At 35.8% G+C, this 23,356-nt stretch overlaps 1 protein-coding gene and 1 long non-coding RNA gene across 2 annotated transcripts in view; one reads left to right on the forward strand and one right to left on the reverse strand.

Moving 5' to 3' along the window:
• Nucleotides 1-5,761: 5,761 nt before the first annotated feature.
• Nucleotides 5,762-23,356, forward strand: part of LOC125677447 (deleted in malignant brain tumors 1 protein-like) — a 57,792-nt gene continuing 40,197 nt past the window's right edge. The window contains exons 1-5 of the mRNA XM_056158446.1: nt 5,762-5,841; nt 11,430-11,777; nt 14,638-14,782; nt 17,322-17,479; nt 17,683-17,827. Coding sequence (XP_056014421.1) covers nt 11,432-11,777; nt 14,638-14,782; nt 17,322-17,479; nt 17,683-17,827 — 794 coding nt within the window. The 5' untranslated portion in view covers nt 5,762-5,841; nt 11,430-11,431. The remainder of the gene's footprint in view (nt 5,842-11,429; nt 11,778-14,637; nt 14,783-17,321; nt 17,480-17,682; nt 17,828-23,356) is intronic.
• Nucleotides 8,628-10,460, reverse strand: LOC125681523 (uncharacterized). Its single transcript, XR_008801084.1, has 3 exons — nt 10,192-10,460; nt 9,760-9,893; nt 8,628-9,504 (listed from the first exon to the last, which is right to left on the reverse strand). It is a non-coding gene; the product is annotated as an uncharacterized LOC125681523 (long non-coding RNA).

The following is a 23,356-nucleotide window of genomic DNA, read 5'->3' on the forward strand; positions in this document are numbered from 1 at the left end:
CTGTAGTGTTAATGTGACTGTAGTGTTAATGTGACTGTAGTGTTAATGTGAGTGTAGTGTTAATGTGAATGTAGTGTTAATATGACTGTAGTGTTAATGTGACTGTTGTGTTAATGTGACTGTAGAGTTAATATGACTGTAGTGTTAATGTGAGTGTAGTGTTAATGTGAATGTAGTGTTAATGTGAATGTAGTGTTAATATGACTGTAGTGTTAATGTGACTGTAGAGTTAATGTGACTGTAGAGTTAATGTGACTGTAGAGTTAACGTGACTGTATAATTAATGTGACTGTAGTGTTAATATGACTGTAGTGTTTATGTGACTGTAGAGTTAATGTGACTGTAGAGTTAATGTGACTGTAGCGTTAACGTGACTGTAGTGTTAATGTGACTGTAGTGTTAATGTGAGTGTAGTGTTAATATGACTGTAGTGTTAATGTGACTGTAGTGTTAATGTGACTGTAGTGTTAATATGACTGTAGAGTTAATGTGACTGTAGAGTTAATGTTACTGTAGTGTTAATGTGACTGTAGAGTTAATGTGACTGTAGAGTTAATGTGACTGTAGGGTTAATGTGACAACATGATTATCGTTGAGTGTTTGACAAAAAAGATTTCTTGATAGTATATTGTTTAACGTCCCTCTCGAAATATTTTTAACTGATATGGAGATGTCACCATTGCCGATGAAGGATTGTAAAACTTAAGCCTATGTTCGGCGCTTACGGCCTTTGAACAGGGAGGGATCTTTATCGTGCCACACCCGCTGTGACACGGGGCCTCGGTTTTTGCGGTCTTATCCGAAGGACCATCCCATTTAGTCGCCTCTTACGACAAGCAAGAGGTACTGTGGACCTATTCTAACGCGGAAACCCATTGGAAAACACAAAGTAAAACAAAATATATGCTTTCACGAAGTCTGGAATAAAAACTTGATGTGTTATTGTTTTCATTTCATGACGAAGGCATGGCAACATGTAAATGGCATTTCAACTTCACAGGAATGCCTCTACCTAATAAAGGAATAAATATATCAAAATATTTTGTCAGTGGGTTATTGTTTCACATCCCGTTGAGAATTTTCACTCATATTGAGATATCGCCAGCTGTAGGTGAAGTACCAAAATCTATGCTTAGCCCCCAGGGCCGTAGCAGTGAGAGTTCTTTAGCGTGCTAACGCCTGTCGCGACACGGGACTGCTGTTTCTTAAAGGTCCTATCCGAAAGACCTGTGATCTCACTTCTAAATGCTGAGCGTTTGGCGAGGAAGGAATTACGAACTATTTTAATGTCTTGGGTTTGACGCGTTGTGTCCGTGGATAAACAACAATTAGCTGCAATAATGTAGCCCTCTCCGATTTTTTGGGGAGAAATGTAAGAATGATAAAAATTGGAGAGGGCTATATTATTGCAGCTCAACAGCAATCAATTTCCAATGTTTTACCAATTTACATGATAGCTGTTTCCTTACTTTAATAAGAAAAGAAATAACAGTGTCAAATAAATAACAGGTACCAGTGGCTGGTCACGGTAGCTCAATTGTAAAGCGTTCGCTTCGTAACCGTGAGGTCGTGAGTTCGACAATCTGATTAAAATAAGATCTTTGATCCGCTCCGTTATTGTGTAGCGACATAACAATAACGGAATGGATGAAAGATCTTATTTTAATCAGATTGTGAATTCGAATTCGTGAGTTCGAGCCCCGTAAACATAGGCAGTGATTGCTCCTTCACCAAACGCTCGGCATTTAGAAATGAGAATCACGGGTCTTTCGGATATGACATTACATGTAAAAACGGAGGCCCCCTGTCGCGGTAGGCGTTGGCACGATAAAGAATACTCACTGCTACACCGTCAGCGCTAAGCATAGATCTAAATTACAACTAGGGCCTAGTGAAGTCTCAAAATAGGAGTAAAAGAGTCTAGACAGGACGTAAAACAACAAACAGTTAAACAGCCAACCAGTGAGCGATAAAACCGTGGATGGCGACAGCGAGTGACTGATGGAAAGCTGCAGTGATCGATCAGATAGTTTCTGAAGACTGAAAACATTGTGTTGTTATGTGATGCCCAAACAAAGGGGGATAAAATTCTAGTTTCACTTTTACGACAAGAACAGTAATCCATGCTTTCAATAGAGAATGAAGAAGTAAGCCAGCCTAATCCATGGGGGATTTGACGGCGCATAAATTTAACATATGTGTAGTAAGAATTATGTACCAGGAAGTATTTAATTCTTCGTCTTTTGTCGTGTGGTACTGCGATTTACACGTATTCTTGATCTGATGTCTTCTATTCTGATTAAACAAAAATAGAAAGCACTAAAACTAAAGAAAATGGAATCCTTGATGCTTTTTTTATTCTTTGAAAAGTTGGTTTATTATTCCACTTGCAACAGAGCTGCGGAGGGATATCTTGTTATGGGTCAGAATAAATCCAGAGAGAGAGAGAGGGAGAATCTTCCTCAACGATGTCATCCATTGCAATATAACGCATCCCACAAAGTGCTCGCCAATAACACTGTCCTTTGATCTCAAAAGTGAATGAAAATCTAGATCTACCACTGTGAGAATCTTCACAATGGATAACAAATACAGTAAAAATATTAAACAAGGAATTGACCTTGACTTTTTACGTTTAACCTTGAAAACGAATGAAAACTCCTATAGCATCCCTGTAAGAGTGGACAAAATCATATCTCCGATACAATTTTACACAAGACACATCTGAATATCCCCCCCCCCCCCACAAGAGGACCTAACCATTTTTTTTAACAGACTAACAAAACATTAGGAACTAATTGAGATTTTGAAAAAGATAGTACCATGCACGTGTCACTAAAATGTAATACAAAATGCATGTACGTTCAAATTCTTGTACAGGAGGAGTTTTATCATTATCATAACCTGGAGGATATAAAAATGGTAAATTAAGTCAGTGCATGGGTACAATTTCTTTTCAACATCGATGCCATTATTCGTTTAGTTATTTACAGACTAAGAGTTACGTATATACAGGTCTAGTCATAATTTAGTCGGGTGCAAATATAGTCTGTTTTATGAAACGTAACTTAGTCCGGTTTTATGATTTAGTCCTGTATTTACGCCCGAATAACCTACCGTCTGGTGGTACACCTCTTTGTGAAACCGGCCCTAGGGGATTATAGGAGTATGTTGGTTTTTCCTACGTTTTGTTTCACTGTGTATTTCCGTTTCTTGTTTATAAAAGCACCTGTTGATGGAGGAAAAAAGGAGGAAATATTTTGGTTACGCAGCATTCATCATGGTGGATGAGGCTATTGTTTTATGTAACATCAGTAGGCATAACAACATGAACAAGAATATATTGATGGAGTGTGTGCTTCCTCATTTCACAAAGTAACCAAACATGCGATTCATTGGATGATGAACCAGGTTCAATACCAGACACTATTTATGTCCATGCTCTTACAAAAGTTTCTCGACAGGTATGTATATTTGAATTTTATAAACAAATTATAGCCATCCTTTAAGCTCTACTTTATATATGTATATAAGTATATCTATATTATCCAATTAATTCTTAAGTGGACAGAACTCCTTTAAAGTTCATTATATTAATTAAATATGTTAAAACAAAGCAGTGATTGATAAAATCTGGCCTGGATTTCTGGAAAAGAATTTAAGTCGAAATATGAACTTAATTCTGGAATTTTACTCAAATTTCGAGAAATTCAAGCCTGATATATATGTTTACATTTACGATATTACTCAGGACTGCAAATCGGAATTTCGATTTCAATGGGGAAAATCACTGCATAAATGTACATGAGAAGCTTTTCCAATAAGACCTCCACATTTGCTCTGACATCATAGGTCAATTACTTTTATTGATTACTGGAAGTGGTTATTTACGCTGGGGGTTAAGTACGCGTTTTAATGATTACCGGAATTGGTTATTTACACTGGGGGTTATGTACGCGTTTTATTGATGACCGTATGTGGTTATTTACGCTGGGGGTTAAGTACGCGTTTTATTGATTACCGTATGTGGTTATTTACGCTGGGGGTTAAGTACGCGTTTTATTGATTACCGGAATTGGTTATTTACACTGGGGGTTATGTACGCGTTTTATTGATGACCGTATGTGGTTATTTACGCTGGGGGTTAAGTACGCGTTTTATTGATGACCGTATGTGGTTATTTACGCTGGGGGTTAAGTACGCGTTTTATTGATTACCGTATGTGGTTATTTACGCTGGGGGTTAAGTACGCATTTTATTGATTACCGGAATTGGTTATTTACGCTGGGGGTTTTGTACGCGTTTTATTGATTACCGGAAGTGGTTATTTACGCTGGGGGTTAGTACGCGTTTTATTGATTACCGGAAGTGGTTATTTACGCTGGAGGTTAGTACGCGTTTTATTGATGACCGTATGTGGTTATTTACGCTGGGGGTTAAGTACGCGTTTTATTGATTACCGTATGTGGTTATTTACGCTGGGGGTTAAGTACGCGTTTTATTGATTACCGTATGTGGTTATTTACGCTGGGGGTTAAGTACGCGTTTTATTGATGACCGTATGTGGTTATTTACGCTGGGGGTTAGTACGCGTTTTATTGATTACCGTATGTGGTTATTTACGCTGGGGGTTATGTACGCGTTTTATTGATTACCGGAAGTGGTTATTTACGCTGGGGGTTAGTACGCGTTTTATTGATTACCGGAAGTGGTTATTTACGCTGGGGGTTAGTACGCGTTTTTCCACTTTCAACATTACACGTGGGGCCGGGAAAAATACGCCGTAACTGAAAATAATATTATATCAACTATTTATAATTATACGCATGGGGGAAATTTACGCTTTTATTACTTGACCGCATAATTAGTGTAAATTTCCCCCACGCGTAAATAACCACTTTTACAGTAGTCATGAAAAACAAATTTAAGTGTTCGTTTTACGTCCCGTCGAGAATTTTTCACTCATATTGAAATGTCACCGGCTGAAGGTGAAGTACCACAGAAGACCTATATGCGTAGAATACAGGGCCGTAGCAGTGAAGAGGCTAGCTTATAAATGCCAAACGCTTGGCGTAGGAGCAATCACTACCTCACCTTTACATCTTACGTGTGACGCGGTCATGACACTAAAATATGTTTATATAATGATTGAGGGCGAATGTATATTGTTTAACGTTCCGCTCGAGAATTTTTCACTTATATGGAAACGTCACCATGACCGGTGAAGGGCTGTAAAATTTAGACCTATGTTCGGCACTTCCGGGCCTAATTCTTTATCATGCCACACCTGCCGTAACATGGGGCCTCAGTTTTTGCGATCTCATCCGAAGGACCGCCCCATTTAGTCGCCTCTTAGGACAAGCAAGTTTAAATCGGACAACAATTGTAATAAACCACTTGTTGATAATACTATTGTCTGCCTTAACAAAATTTGAAGGTCTTTTCGTCATGAAAAGAAACAAAACAAAAACTACGACATCCAATTTTAATTTTAGTGTCCAACGACTTCAAATATTCTAAAGACTTGTGAAATACAATATCTCACAGCATTGAATGAATTCTAGATGAATGCACCCATAACAACGTTAACCAGCATTCGGCATGATAAAACGTTATGTTCTAATTTTGAATGTTAGAATAAATGTGCAAAGATGAAAAATAAATAAATAAATAATCAAGTTAATTCCGCATGGATGAACCAATAATGACCCAAATAAAACATTTAAAAGGAATATGATAGTTTTTCTTTTGATTAAAGATCCGTGTATTCCATTGGTTGTCTATAATATAATTGCAGTTGCACAGACCAGGAAGTTTAGCTTGATTTGGCGAATCACACAGGTAAATTTTCATTTCCCCCCTCTGATTTAGAGAAAATTATTATCCAAATCAACCCAATTTTAAATGAAAATCTTTGTTTATTGAATGAAATGAAAAAAAAGTAATAGCAAACAAAAACAAAAGGTTGAGAGGTGAATTGAATTATATATACATTGTACATCATATTAATTAGCGTTATTTCACATTGCTTAGTGTCACTTAATGTCATTGGAATTCTAAATTCCCGTGTATCGGCTATATTGACGCGCTAGAAATGTTGACATTTTTTTGGCGGATTAGATAAATTTGTCAAAATCGGAAGTACCAAAATCTCTATCATAAAAATAATACACTTGTTGAATGAAAATACGCCAAATTAAAAAAAACCCAACTACATTGTATATATATTTTTAATATCCGCTAAATATCCCGGACGCGCGCCAATATTACCCAATAGGGTCTGTAAGTCTCGTTTGGTTTCACTTTCGGTTTTACTACTTCCGGGTACAACAACATGTGGAATATATAAAGTCGTAACAGAGAATCGGCGCTAATATGTAATTTGGTGCATTGTTAAGCGATCGGCTGCATACACGAGACTGGGAAAACCCTGCCATGTAGTTTATTTAGGTTCCTAGTCGATGCTACAGTAAGGAAGCGGTGGATTCAAAGATGTAGGTACGTAATATTATCACAATTCAACGAATAATCATGTCAAATTAACACACGTGTGTATAAACTGACAGAATATACTGGACGTGTTGTTTATATATTTCAGAGGGGGTAGGCCTACAAAAGATTTTGACAGACGAACTGATAAAAATAAAATAATAAGAGGAAAAAATTACATGTACTACAATTTCATAAATGGGGGGGGGGGGGGGGGGGTCTTCGTTATTGATTTCAACATTTATTAACATCTTTTACTACATAATTCCCTTCTGTCTGAAAAGGGGAAGGAACACTTATTTATTGTATCAATATAGAAAAAATAACCTTGCTAGGAAAAGGGGAAAGGGTTGACAGGACACCCTTGATACTACTTGCCTTTATATAGGCTCCTGCATGATTAAATTTTGTATTGTGTTTCAAGAGAACTGGCATATATCTTTATTGTATAATTATGTAAAAGTGACACATGGCCTTGAAAAGAATGATTGTAACACTCATATTCTGTGCTTATTTCAGAAACTACAACTTTGTTGTGTAGTGAGCCACTTTAAGTCAATAAAAACAGCAACTTATGGTATATTACTTTTTTTTCATAGACACATAGTTACGAAACCTGCTGAAGCAGAAGCATCTGCTTCAAACGTACATGTAGGAACCGAAGTTGATACTGCTACCAATATATCTGTACCAGACAACAATGATACAGCATCAAACCCTCAACATTTAAAAAGGTACAGTGTACGATACAAGTATTGTCAATACCAGATACTAGTACATCAAACCAGGAAGTTACAATGGTTGTTAAGTTTAGTGTCAGGTGGTTTTTCTGTATTTTCTTCATTCTCATTTCAGTGTTATCTAAATTTATATGCACACCAAATACTATAATGGTATTGCTTTTGTTCTTACAGCTTCCCTTGAAGACTATGATGTTGTAAACTTGCAGTGAGAAATATACCTGCTTAATTAAAGGAAACCATCCTTGACAATTGGGAACATCATAATTGAAAGACCCTGGAAAGGTATGTTTTAGCGGTTCGTTAAGGAAAAATGAACAATGCACTTTCTATACACTGACTAGTTATCAATTTCACAGGTCAGCGCAGATTTCACAATATTCAATTACGTAGTAATTTTAGGGGTATAAATGTTGCTGTATACACCATTTTCTGTGGATATTTTTCATATATTCATGAAATTTTGTTTGAAGGGATCATGAACACTGTTGGGAGTGTCCATTCAACTGAAATATAAAAGTCAGAAGAATTGAAGATTGCAATGGATGCAACAGAAGTGACCTAATATGACCAAATTGATATGAATAGCCAGTTTTTCGCTTGCAGTAATGACAAGAGTGGCCACAAAGAAAAGACCTTAATGTGTATTACACCCAATGCAGCTTATTTCCAATCTGTATGCTGGATACAAATCTAATTTGGCAATTGTGAACCATTGTGGCATTTTAGAGAAGTTGCAAGTTGGTGATATATTCTTGGCGGACAAAGGATTTTGTATATTTGACAAACTTCCAAATGACATGACACTTAATATCCCATTCTTTCTTAGAAATAAATCCCACTTCTCAAAAGAGGATGCACAACTTTGCTATAAAATTTCCAGATGCAGAATCCATGTTGGATGGGAAAATGAGAGAATAATTTTTTTTAAAAATTCCTTAGCCATATTCTATCATAGACAAAATATTTCAGATTTGTGTGGATCATGTGAATTTGCAGGTTCCCCTTTTGAAGGAGATTGCAGATAAATCCTACAAACTTATTAGATTAATTGCATGTATATATATACCTTAAATCTGCACATACCTGCCACATTGAATTTTTAAAGTTAAAAGTAATGAATGCCATATATGCAATATAACTTTTCTACATATTCATATGAATATAAAGCCCTTTGGAACGTCTCCATCAGAATGAAATATTCTTGAGAGGAACGTTAAACAATATACAATCAAACATAAAGCCTTTTGTTCTCAATCTGAAGGTTTTCAAATCTGCATTATTAAAAAAGAAGTAAAATCCATTGTTTTAAAAAATGCATGTAATTGAATGATTTTTGTAAAGCTGGACACTGTGTCTATATACACATGTATTTTGGTTCATCTAAAATAAGAAAAACTCTGTCTATAATGTTTATTCAATAAATATACATGTAATTACATAACTTTGATAGATGCACCACTGATATCATAATAAAGTAGATGTACATGTGGTTATGTGTGTGTGTTTTAGACTGCAAAAATACTTCATTATTATAATTAAACTCTATCACGCTTAAAAGGTTGACCATAATACATCTTTGTCAATGTGAATTATTTGAGTGTCACTAGGAATCCACACTAGCAAATCACAGCATTGGGTGTCTTTCAGGTGGTGTTGTCCTTGAACCATCCCTTGCATCACATTCTAAAATGGCAAATGTCATTACATGTATTGATAAAATATACATGATTTACAAGTGCTCTGATTAGTGTTAAAAGTATTATACTGCAATATGCATACTTATTTTGACATAGATGTACTGCAGTATTCAAAACTTGATGCAAGTAAAGTTTATAAAGAACATTAGCAGTTCAATATCACAATGAAGCCTAAGTAGTATTTGTATTTCATTCATAAAATGTTACTTTAAAGTTATAATAAACTTGGATACATCCATAATGATATACATGTATGTGAATACATATATGTACAGCTAATGTACATGTATTAGGTACACATACACATAATTGTTCAATCTATAATGCTGACTTAACAAGAGGGAAATCCCAACATTTGCACAAGCCTCTTTAATTGTCATTGTTCGAGCTGAAAATGGGCACTTAGCCTCAATTAAGAATTTCAGGGGTTGCTGAAAATGGCCTGTTGCCCTGCGGAATGAGGATGCAGTTAATTCCTCCATTGTTGTTGTGAACTTTGACTGTGCCGACTTTGGATGTTTTATCCAACTACTGGCGTATTTTGCATTGAACAGTTTTATTTGCCTTTCTTATATCTGAAAAATTCCAATATATCAACATGTAAAAATTTTATCTTCATAGTTCGAACCCATTTATTACCTACTTTGGGTATAAATAAGATAAGTTTATTCCAATTTTGGGCCCATAGAGCATAACAGCAAGACAGTTTATAAAGAAAGAAATTTTTAAAAAGAAAGAAAGTTTACAACATATAAACTTATAATTATTATAATCATAATAGATATAGATCCAAACATGTATTGACATTATTTTATCTTTAAATTGTGTACCTGCCTTTGAAAATTTGCTGTCATATGAAGATCGACCTTTATACTGCCCCATTATGGGCATACTGGCATCAGACATCCACATTAATGATGACTGCACAATGCACAACACCTTTATCCTCAGATTCAAGGCATATCTATAAAATATTTTTAAAATATTAAACAATCTTAACCCATCTGTGATGTAACTGATATAGATAGGCATATTTAATGCGCTTTGTTTATTGAATATACAACTGTACACTGCAGGTGCGTAAATGTAGTATCGTTGTCCCCCCCCCCCCCCTCCCCAAGTACGTTCGTATAAATACAAAGCAAGTTTTATGCATAATCCGTTTTTATTTTCAAGTATTAATATACTTTTAATTGGAATGATTTGAGAATATAAAAACGTATCGCACATCTCTCTAGTTCATAGATTAAACTTTTACCAACCTGCTCTTTATCTGCAAGACGTACCCTCGTCGATGCTTGTACACTGGCGGTTATTACACGTAGTTCGTCAAACACGAAGCGAAGAATCCTCGACCACTCCACTAATGCTTCAATTCCCATGTTTATCTCGTTAAAACCTCCACATAATCGATTGATAACGCTATATCTATGTATAACACTCTCTACACACTGCAATCTGAGATGTTGATGTACCCGGAAGTTAATAATCTCGCTAAATCTCGGCAATCACATGACGAGACTTACAGACCCTATACACGATAACCATGCTATATGATTAGCGAAACAACGCGGGTATCCGCTACATGAAATTTACCATGTTTTAAACCAGACCCATTTCCAGGTTTTTATTTCCTATTCGCAGACTCATATAAACTCTCTACATCTCCTACATTTATTATATAAGTTTTGAAACTGAAAAGAGTTACGATATAGTTCACATCAATTTATGGTATTATTGACAAAGATCCTGATGAAAAATGGCTGGTCTCGGTGGCGAGAAAGTTCGATTCGTGACCGGGGATGGGGGGTCATAGGTTCGAGCACCCCTAGTACCTAAGACGTTTAAACAGGTAGTGACTGCTTCTTCGCCACTCCTTTGACAGTCATACATGTAAGTGAGAGTTGAGGGTCTTGCGGATGACTCCATTCACACAGAGGTCCCGTGACGCGACGTGTGGTACGTTGAAGGACCCTCACTGCTACAGCCCTGAGCGCCATGCATAGGTTTAAATTTGTTTCACTTCACCTACAGCTGGTGACGTCTCAATATGAGTTAAAAATTCTCAATTGAAGGTATGGAGGGTGAAATAAGCAAACGAAACCTGTAATTAAAGATTGAAGCATATCATAGCTTAATGCAAGGACATTATGTGAATCCCAGTGGGGATACGGGTTAGAATAGGTCCTCAGTACCCCTTGCTTGTAGTAAGAGACGATTAATGGGGCGGTCCCTCGGATAAGACCGCAAAATCCGAGGTTCCGTGTCACAGCAGGTGTGGGACAATAAAGATCCCTCCCTACTCAAAGGCCGTAATTGCCGGACATAGCCTTAAATTTTGCAGCCATTCACCGGCAATGATGACGTCTCCATATTAGTGAAAAATTCTCGAGAGGGAAGGTAAACAGTATGCAACTAACAACCAACCCTATGTATGTATGTTAAATTCTCTGATCTAGGTATTATGTATGTGAATGACGTGTATGGTTTCTTCCTTCAGAAATGGTTGTCACTAGTGTACTGGGGCTGATGTTGGGTATCATGATAGTGGATTGTCAGAATATTCACAGCGGATCAAATCTGGTGGAAAAATGTCCTATTTATAACGAGGAAGAACTGGAGCATCTGGTCAATTCTGCAGCCAGAAAAGTTATAATATCTCATACAAACACGATGGAGTCTCAGCTGGCAAACTACAGGACAGAAATGAATGATCTGAAGAAAGAATTGAGAGAGAAAGTGGAAGAGAATTATTTAGAAATAACATTTCTGAAAGAAAAAGTTCAAGAGCAACAGCACCTAATAAAACAATTGCAGAACAATGTTCAGGCTCAAGCTGTGTCACTAGGTAGAGTTGTACAGGTGTACTGAATTTTTTTTAAACTCACATTTATATTAACTTGTATTAAAGGGGCATGGACACGATTTGAGCTGAATTTCTTCAAATTTCATTTGTTCGCTTTTATTGCTTAACTAAGGCATTTCTAATCGTCAACCAAAATATTTGAATATCAGTTTTTGTGTTACAAGTGAGATACAGCACACACAATTCTCTGTTATGTAAGTAAGACTCGTGCCATGTTTTTGTTTACATATAGATTACTTAATAGAAAATAGCATGTTTAAACGAAAATGAGATGTGCTAAACACCATAAACTATTCAATTGTGTTCAGAATTAACTTGGAAATTGAAAAGATCTGCTTTAAACGAACTTTTACTTGTATATTTAACCTATGCAAGGTGAAGATAACGAACAGTGATCAATCTCATAACTCCTATAACCAATACAAAATAGATAGTTGGGCAAACACGGACCCTGGACACACCAGAGGTGGGATCAGGTGCCTAGGAGGAGTAAGCATCTCCTGTTGAACGGGCACACCCGCCTTGAGCCCTATATCCTGATCAGGTAAACGGAATTATCCGCATTCAAAATCAGTGTGCCAAGAACGGCTTAACAATCGGTGTGAAACACGTCAGACAGCATTTGACCCAATGCGAGGTTATATTGACGAACTATTATAGATCATAATAACGACCATAGAATTTGCGAAATGCTGACTTCAATCGAGACTGTTGAAACCCCTGTACCATCAACTTGTTTGTCAGTAGCTTACCTCAATTTAAAAACTGACTATACGTAGAACAAGCTCTTGCATATCGAATCAGTTGAGATATATAAACACCATATGCAGGTGATAATGGAATATTGCTACATGTATATTTAACCTATGTAAACAATAAAAAAAATGGCATGGGCCTTGTTTACATAACAAAGAATTGTGAGCTTTGTATCTCCCATGTACCTCGACAACTGACATTCAAACTTTTGCCGATAAAATTAGAGATACTTTAGTTAAGCATTCTAAACATTAAAAATGGAAAAATAGAATTTGAAAATTTTCAACTCAAATCGTGTCCATGCCTCTTTAACATGAACTTATCCATAAAGATATACTGAATATTTGCTTGAAGTCACATTTATATCAACTCAGTATCAAATTATCCTTTTATTTGTTGGTATAACAATTTACTGACTTCTTAAAAATATTCACGACTTATTACATCAACTAAAGAGTTAAGATTTCATCAATTAAATGTTTAAGTTGTTTATATCATAGGGGTATAAAACATTAACTCCTGCTCCCGAGTCATTTACTGCAGATATTCATAGTTTGTGATCAACCTTTTACTTGCTATAGGTGGGTTTTGTATAAATAGGTGGATTATAAATAAGTGGGGTTTTGTATACGTAGGTGAGCTTTGTATAAATAGGTAGGTTTTGTATAGATAGATGGGTTTGTATAAATAAGTGGGTTTTGTATAAATAGGTGGGGTTTGTATAAATGGGTGGGTTTTGTACAGGTATAAATAGGTAGGGTTGGATATGAATAGGTGGGGTTTGTATAAACAGTTGGGCTTTGATATAAATAGGTGGGTTTTGTATAAATAGTTAGGATGTGTATAAATAGGCTGGTTTTGTACATGTATAAATAGGTGGGTTTTGTACATGTATAGATAGGCTGGTTTTGTACATGTATAAATAGGCTGGTTTTGTACATGTATAGATAGGCTGGTTTTGTACATGTATAAATAGGCTGGTTTTGTACATGTATAGATAGGTTGGTTTTGTACATGTATAGATAGGTTGGTTTTGTACATGTATAGATAGGCTGGTTTTGTACATGTATAGATAGGTTGGTTTTGTACATGTATAGATAGGCTGGTTTTGTACATGTATAGATAGGTTGGTTTTGTACATGTATAGATAGGCTGGTTTTGTACATGTATAGATAGGTTGGTTTTGTACATGTATAGATAGGCTGGTTTTGTACATGTATAGATAGGTTGGTTTTGCATTAATAGGCAGGTTTTGTACAAATAAATGAGGTTTGTATAAATAGGTGTCATTTTACGTGTATAAATAGGTTGGTTTTGCATAAATAGGTGGATTTTGTTTAAATAGGTAGGATTTGTTTATATAGGTGAGTTTTGTACATGTATAAATAGGTTGGTTTTGCATTAATAGGTGGGTTTTGTATAAGTAGGTGGAGTTTGTATAAATGGGTGGGTTTTCTATATGTATAGATAGGTAGGGTTTGATATAAATAAGTGGGATTTCATATGAATAGGTGTAGTTTATGTAAATAGGTGGGAATTGTATAAATAGGTGAGGTTTATATAAGTAGGTGGGTTTTATTCATGTATAAATAGGTAGATTTTGTATAAATAGGTTGGTTTTGTATGAATAGGTTGGGCTTGTATCAATAAGGTTGGTTTGGTACATGTATAAATAGGTGGAGTTTGTATAAATAGGTGAAGTTTATATAAATAGGTGGTTTTGGTACAAGTATAAATAAGTGGGTTTTGTATAAATAGGTGGGATTTGTATAACTAGGTGGAGTTTGTATAAATAGGTGGGTTTTGTATAAGTAGGTGAGCTTTTTATAAAGAGAAGTACATGTATAAATAGGTGGGTTTTGTATAAATATATTAGTTTTGATGTATAGTTGAAAGGTAGGTGCGTTTATCTAGAAATACAAGATAAGCTCATATGTCTAGAATATGAAAACAATCCTAGTTTAATCGATTGTAAAGCAGTTTTTAACCACGAATACTTATTATCATATATAGTTTGACCAAAACCGGGAAACGGTGTTAAAGCTGAAGTTCATGATATAATTTTGATTTTTAACGTGTACTGTAGGTGGCGTACGACTCGTAAATGGAAGTTCTTGGAGAGATGGCAGGGTGGAGGTCTACAAAGATGGCTCATGGGGAACGGTGTGTGACGATGTCTGGGGCGTGAAGGACGCCAATGTGTTGTGTAAACAACTATTCGGATTAGCAGGGTAGGGCCAGTGTGTTGTGTAAACAACTATTCGGATTAGCAGGGTAGGGCCAGTGTGTTGTGTAAACAACTATTCGGATTAGCAGGTAGGGCCAGTGTGTTGTGTAAACAACTATTCGGATTAGCAGGGTAGGGCCAGTGTGTTGTGTAAACAACTATTCGGATTAGCCGGGTAGGGCCAGTGTGCTGTTTAAAACAACTGTTCGGATTAGCTGGGTAGGGCCAGTGTGTTGTGTAAACAACTATTCGGATTAGCAGGGTAGGGCCAGTGTGTTGTCTAAGTAACTTTTCGGATTAGCTGGGTAGGGATTATTTCAATATATTTACATTCACTGAATCTTTTCTCTTATATTTTTTTGAAATCGACATTGCTTTCATCTGCGACAATGAGTACATGTTTGTTGCAAACTAGTTTGATCCGGTTTTTAGCACCACCTGTCGTCAAGGTCAAAGGCTGTATTGGGTATTCAATTTAAAGTAACGAAATGGTCAACGATATGATACAGTATCTAGTTTATAGTTTTAAAAAAATACATACAAATATAAATACATGTATACACAATGAAATGTCTTTCTTACGAGGATTATGAATTTTTTTTCTGCAATGCTAGCTACCTTCATCACCCGATAAAACAACCCCAAAAAAGCATTTCATCGTTCATCACTAATAGTGACAGAATGATATCATTACATATCAAACAAAGATTACCGGGTGTACCATCTTCTCCTTTAGGCAGTAAATAAAGTATACAATTGTTTCCAAAGTATTTGTTTGGTTTTTTTTATAGTAGAAACTGTCACCATTATCACAGCATATGTATGAATAAAGTATGGGTTTTACTTTTTCTCCCGTTTCTTCATATTTTCATTTTGATTGGAATACATGTACAATGTATATGTGAATCTATGATTTTAAAACTGTTGTGGAAAGTACATTTCTGCACTGCAATTGAGAGTCATTGTAAAGAATGTGAAAAGTAATTAGCTCCACTCGATTCCAGTAATATCTCTGGTAATACTTATAGGTTATAGACTTTGTATGGGAAAATATGACGACCGAGTTTTTTGGCGCGTAGACGGACAGAGCTTGCGAGGTCCGTCCGCGACAAAAAACGAGGTCGTCATATTTCCCATACAAAGTCTATAACCTTTTTATTATATACTTTCAATTTCATTTAGAAACTAACAATAATTTTATTTTTAACAATAACTTTATCGGTTTAACTGAGTGAAAGATGAAAAACACGAAAAATTTGAAAATTAACGGCGTAATAATTTGATTGTGACGTAATGTTTGCGGGCCGGAATGTTTCCGGGCATATATCGTGTGATATATGCCCGCAAACTTTTAAAGAAGAAAGAAGAGATGAAATTGAAAGTATATAATAACTCTGTTTATCAGCCCACTTGCTCTAAAACGTCATGTAATATATTACAATGTCACAAATGCAAAATAGACTGTCTTATGATATGTTGTATAGTTATTCAAGGACTACGGAGCTTAGCTGCAGAACTGTAGCTCTCTGAAAAAATATTGGGACAGATCAGAGAGCTGCAGATCCACGACATATAAAAACCTTCGATTTACAACGCACAAAAAACTGCGCACGGTTGAGGCCTTATATCGCTATATTCTTGCATCGCCGTCTCATAAATTTCAAATCAAAAAAATTTCTAACATATTTTCCTACTATACTTGTGTCTAAACATACCTTGAAATATTCATTAAAGCCCCACACAACCCGAAAACTCACAGCTTTTAATGGTTTTGTTCGTTGACGTAGCCATGTTAGGTAGCCAGTTAATTCGATTCCCGGTTCATTTCCATACTTACACAATGACGTATAGATGTGAATTAGTATCCCCAGAAATATTTTAGATAATAAATCATCCCAGTTCGGTCCAATAATAATTATTCAAATAGGTAAACTCACGGTTACGCGACTTTCATTAGTCTGGCGCGGTTCCCATCCCTGCCATACGAGCGCAAGGGACCAAACTCGGCTTTTGTAGCATTTTCAATAATCAAGAGCTTATTTTACATGTAGATAAACTATATATTTTAACTATATAATTTAATTTCTAATAAATATACGTGTTTATAATAAAGACCGAATACATAACTGTAACGAATTTTATGAATAAATACCAATAGCAACAGGGTTCGAAATGACCGGCTACCTAACATGGCTACGTCAACAAACGAAATCATCTGAAGCTGTGAGCTTTCGGGGCGTATAGGGCTTTGATGAATATTTCAAGGTATGTTTGGACACAGGTATAGTAGGAAAATATTTTTTTCATATTAAATTTATGAGACGGCAATACAAGAATACAACGATATGAGTCTTCAACCGTGCGCATCTTTTTGTGCGCCGTAAATCGAAGGGTTTTGTTTATAAGGAGTGGATCTGTAGCTCTCTGAACTGTTCCAATATTTTTTCAAAGAGCTACAATTCTGCAGCTATACAGGTCTATGTATGAGCACCGTTCATGGTTACGAAATGTATAGGATGAAATTATATCGAATAAATTTACAGAAGTCCGCATCATCAAGCGTACTTTGGTGCCGGAACTGGTTCAATACTCATGGATGATGTTTCTTGCGCTGGTACAGAAACTTCTTTAAAGAGTTGCACACATGTATCAAATCACAACTGTCTTCACAAAGAAGATGCGGGCGTCGTGTGCATGAAAGGTACTCACCATCTTCATATTGTATATATCAACAGATGACTGTAGTCATGGTAACTTCCATCTGAACTAGATTTTATTTCTTATAATTCGGTTAAGAAATGAATGAAAGTTCATTTTGTAACAATTCGTATTATATAAGATAAATTGGTTTGTGGTAGCAAATATAATTTGGAAGACAGTCCCATGTGTATCTGTATTCTCTAGCGCCTCCTATCCGACTCTCGCGAGGACAAAGCGAATTTCAGGGAAGGGTGGAAGTGTACGTAAACAACGAGTGGGGGACGATCTGCGATGACGGCTGGGGACAGGACGAAGCTCGTGTGATTTGCCGAACTCTGGGTTACAGCGAGTAAGTCGTGATTCGCCGGAAACTTCACATATTTTTATCTGATTATATACCGGTAAGGTACATAATGATTGTCTGAAAGCATAGGATGGTAATAGCTGTCATCAGTTCATAGTTATTTGTGGTATGTCATATTTATGTTCCCCAAACAAAGTTTGGGAACATATTGGTTTTACTCTGTTTCTTATTATGTTCCCCAAACGAAGTTTGGGAACATATTGGTTTTACTCTGTTTCTTATTATGTTCCCCAAACAAAGTTTGGGAACATATTGGTTTTACTCTGTTTCTTATTATGTTCCCCAAACAAAGTTTGGGAACATATTGGTTTTACTCTGTTTCTTATTATTATTATGTTCCCCAAACAAAGTTTGGGAACATATTGGTTTTACTCTGTTTCTTATTATGTTCCCCAAACAAAGTTTGGGAACATATTGGTTTTACTCTGTTTCTTATTAAGGTCTTCCGTCTCCTGCGGAAGACCTTACTATTATTGTTCGCGTTCTTCTTCTTCATTAAGGTCTTCCGTCTCCTGCAGAAGACCTTACTATTATTGTTCGCGTTCTTCTTCTTCATTATTATTATTTTCCTTGGTAGTACACGCGTTTTTCTCAGCCATTTTTCGATCGATTTTCACGAAATTTTCAGGAAAGATGTCTTTTGGTGACGAGACTTTGTTTGCAAAATTTCGTGCTTGACGTCACTTCCGGTCAGGAGTTATCTCTCTTTTAGTGACTTTTTGAAGGGCCTTGTTGTCCACACATCTCCTCCGTTAGTTTTGAAGCTAGAGTCTTGAAATTTCTACACAAGATAGAGTAAACATTTTAGAAGATTTGTGGGGGATTCGATTTTACCGGAGGCGATTTGCCTAAAAGCTCGCCTGGACCTGAAAAAATGGATGCCAACATTTTTCGCCGATTTCGGCGATTTTTGACCTTTGATCTCCAATATCTTTTTTCTTGCAAATATTTTGTTAAGACATGTAGAACAAAAGTTGTGCACATTTACGAGATCTTTTCGAAAATATCAAGATTTAGGGGCTAGCCCCTTCAATTAGGGATCTAGAAGGGCTCAAAGTCTAGATCAAATATCTCAAAAATCGTTAATATTTTGGTATAAGTCAAAGAACAAAAAATGTTCATCTCAACAATCCAAATCTATTCAGATAAAAATTTAGGTCATATGTTACGTAATAAGGGATTTTAAGGGCCAAAACCATAAATTTTTTTACCCCTTGTATCTCGAAAACGACAAATATTTTGAAAAGCAATAAAGAACAAAACTTGTTCAGAATGATGATCTGAACAATATGCATATTTCGTTTTTACCCTATGTGGCCCCGTGAGGGAGCTACAGTTTGGTCCCTAAAAATTACTTCTAGAAATAACTCGAGAACGGTAAAGAATTTCTAAATACTTGTTGAACAAAAAATGTTTGAAATGTCATGACCTTTCTTACGATATCAAACAAAAGGGGCTGACCCTTTAAATTAGGGGCCCAGAAGGGTCCAAAGGTTTATGAGAATATCTCAGAAACTATTAATATTTTGTAATAAGTCATTGAAGCGGAAATGTTCATCTAAACGAGCTTGTTCTTATCAAATCAAAAAGTAGGTCATATGTTACGTAATAAGGGATTTTAAGGGCCAAAATCATAAATAATTGACGCCTCATATCTTGAAAACGACAAATATTTTGAAAAGCTTTATTGAACAAAAGTTGTTCAGAATGATAATCTAAACAATATATACATTTCGTTTTTTCCCTATGTGGCCCCGTTAGGGAGCTACAGTTTGGCCCCTAAATATTTCTTGTAGAGATAACTCGAGAACGGTAAAGAATTTCTAAATACTTGTTGAGCAAAAAATGTTTCAAATGACAAGGCCTTTCTTACGATATCAAGCAAAACGGGCTGGCCCTTTAAATTAGGGGTTCAGAAGGGTCCAAATGTTTTTGAGAATATCTCAGAAACTATTAATATTTTATAATAAGTTGTAGAAGCGGAAATGTTCATCTCAACGAGCTTGATCTTATCAAATCAAAAAGTAGGTCATATGTTACGTAATTAGAGATTTTAAGGGCCAAAATCGTAAATATTTGACGCCTCATATCTTTAAAACGACATATTTTTTGAAAAGCATTATTGAACAAAAGTTGTTCAATGTGTCATAACCTATCGATCAATATCAAAAAATGGGTCTGTGGGCCTCATGACTCGCCTGTAGAGTCGATTTTTGTCGATATCAGTCGATTTCAAAAATTTGTAACTGGTAAATATTTTGTAAGGACATATTGAACAAAAGTTGTTCAGTTTATCGAGATCTATCGATTGATATCAAGAAATAGGCCTATGGTCCTAATGGCTCGCCTGTAGAGTCGATTTTTTGTCGATATCGGTCGATCTCAATAACTTTTTACAGGTAAATATTTTGTAAAGACTAAAGTTGTTGAGTCTATAGAGGGCTAACAAATGACATCAAGAAATAGGCCCGCGGGCCTTATGGCTCGCCTGGAGAGTCGAATTTCAAACGAATTTCACCGCAACTTTGCTTCAGAAGCTTATGATATGAAAAATTGATTATATCTAAAGTGTCTTAAAGTCGGAAACTAAATTGGGACTCATTTGTCTTTTTCTTCTTTTTTTTAACTCCGAGTGCATCAACAAATCGGACGGAAGACCTACTCGTTGCTCGCAACGAGATCGTGTCTAGTTATTAAGGTCTTCCGTCTCCTGCGGAAGACCTTACTATTATTGTTCGCGTTCTTCTTCTTCATTATTATTATTATTATTTTCCTTGGTAGTACACGCGTTTTTCTCAGCCATTTCTCGATCGATTTTCACGAAATTTTCAGGAAAGATGTCTTTTGGTGACGAGACTTTGCTTGCAAAATTTCGTGCTTGACGTCACTTCCGGTCAGGAGTTATCTCTCTTTTAGTGACTTTTTGAAGGGCCTTGTTGTCCACGCATCTCCTCCGTTAGTTTTGAAGCTAGAGTCTTGAAATTTCTACACAAGATAGAGTAAACATTTTAGAAGATTTGTGGGGGATTCGATTTTACCGGAGGCGATTTGCCTAAACGCTCGCCTGGACCTGAAAAAATGGATGCCAAAATTTTTCGCCGATTTCGGCGATTTTTGACCTTTGATCTCCAATATCTTTTTTCTTGCAAATATTTTGTTAAGATATGTAGAACAAAAGTTGTGCACATTTACGAGATCTTTTCGAAAATATCAAGATTTAGGGGCTAGCCCCTTAAATGAGGGATCTACAAGGGCTCAAAGTCTAGATCAAATATCTCAAAAATCGTTAATATTTTGGTATAAGTCAAAGAACAAAAAATGTTCATCTCAACAATCCACATCTATTCATATAAAAATTTAGGTCATATGTTACGTAATAAGGGATTTTAAGGGCCAAAACCATAAATTTTTTACCCCTTGTATCTCGAAAACGACAAATATTTTGAAAAGCAATAAAGAACAAAACTTGTTCAGAATGATGATCTGAACAATATGCATATTTCGTTTTTTCCCTATGTGGCCCCGTTAGGGAGCTACAGTTTGGCCCCTAAAAATTACTTCTAGAAATAACTCGAGAACGGTAAAGAATTTCTAAATACTTGTTGAACAAAAAATGTTTGAAATGTCATGACCTTTCTTACGATATCAAGCAAAAGGGGCTGACCCTTTAAATTAGGGGCCCAGAAGGGTCCAAAGGTTTATGAGAAGATCTCAGAAACTATTAATATTTTGTAATAAGTCATTGAAGCGGAAATGTTCATCTAAACGAGCTTATTCTTATCAAATCAAAAAGTAGGTCATATGTTACGTAATAAGGGATTTTAAGGGCCAAAATCATAAATAATTGACGCCTCATATCTTGAAAACGACAAATATTTTGAAAAGCATTATTGAACAAAAGTTGTTCAGAATGATAATCTAAACAATATGTACATTTCGTTTTTTCCCTATGTGGCCCCGTTAGGGAGCTACAGTTTGGCCCCTAAAAATTACTTCTAGAAATAACTCGAGAACGGTAAAGAATTTCTAAATACTTGTTGAACAAAAAATGTTTGAAATGTCATGACCTTTCTTACGATATCAAGCAAAAGGGGCTGACCTTTTAAATTAGGGGCCCAGAAGGGTCCAAAGGTTTATGAGAATATCTCAGAAACTATTAATATTTTGTAATAAGTCATTGAAGCGGAAATGTTCATCTAAACGAGCTTGTTCTTATCAAATCAAAAAGTAGGTCATATGTTACGTAATAAGGGATTTTAAGGGCCAAAATCATAAATAATTGACGCCTCATATCTTGAAAACGACAAATATTTTGAAAAGCATTATTGAACAAAAGTTGTTCAGAATGATAATCTAAACAATATGTACATTTCGTTTTTTCCCTATGTGGCCCCGTTAGGGAGCTACAGTTTGGCCCCTAAATATTTCTTGTAGAGATAACTCGAGAACGGTAAAGAATTTCTAAATACTTGTTGAGCAAAAAATGTTTAAAATGACAAGGCCTTTCTTACGATATCAAGCAAAAGGGGCTGGCCCTTTAAATTAGGGGTTCAGAAGGGTCCAAATGTTTTTGAGAATATCTCAGAAACTATTAATATTTTATAATAAGTTGTAGAAGCGGAAATGTTCATCTCAACGAGCTTGATCTTATCAAATCAAAAAGTAGGTCATATGTTACGTAATTAGAGATTTTAAGGGCCAAAATCGTAAATATTTGACGCCTCATATCTTTAAAACGACATATTTTTTGAAAAGCATTATTGAACAAAAGTTGTTCAATGTGTCATAACCTATCGATCAATATCAAAAAATGGGTCTGTGGGCCTCATGGCTCGCCTGTAGAGTCGATTTTTGTCGATATCAGTCGATTTCAAAAACTTGTAACTGGTAAATATTTTGTAAGGACATATTGAACAAAAGTTGTTCAGTTTATCGAGATCTATCGATTGATATCAAGAAATAGGCCTATGGTCCTAATGGCTCGCCTGTAGAGTCGATTTTTTGTCGATATCGGTCGATCTCAATAACTTTTTACAGGTAAATATTTTGTAAAGACATATAGAACTAAAGTTGTTGAGTCTATAGAGGGCTAACAAATGACATCAAGAAATAGGCCCGCGGGCCTTATGGCTCGCCTGGAGAGTCGAATTTCAAACGAATTTCACCGCAACTTTGCTTCAGAAGCTTATGATATGAACAATTGATTATATCTAAAGTGTCTTAAAGTCGGAAACTCAATTGGGACTTATTTGTCTTTTTTTTTTTTTTTAACTCCGAGTGCATCAACAAATCGGACGGAAGACCTACTCGTTGCTCGCAACGAGATCGTGTCTAGTTATTATTATTATTCTTTCTTTCTTCTTGGGACTTTTTTGTCCACGAGTGTTCTCAGAAACTACTCAAGGGATCAATCTGAAACCTTTTTAGGATGATAGTATAGCATATGTAGATGTGCGGAACGAATGTCATTTTGTCTGAAAATGCATGCATGTGCATGCACGTGCATTGGATTTT

This window comes from Ostrea edulis, chromosome 3 (genome assembly GCF_947568905.1).
Source record: "Ostrea edulis chromosome 3, xbOstEdul1.1, whole genome shotgun sequence".
In the NCBI taxonomy this organism is placed as follows: Eukaryota; Metazoa; Mollusca; class Bivalvia; order Ostreida; family Ostreidae; genus Ostrea; species Ostrea edulis.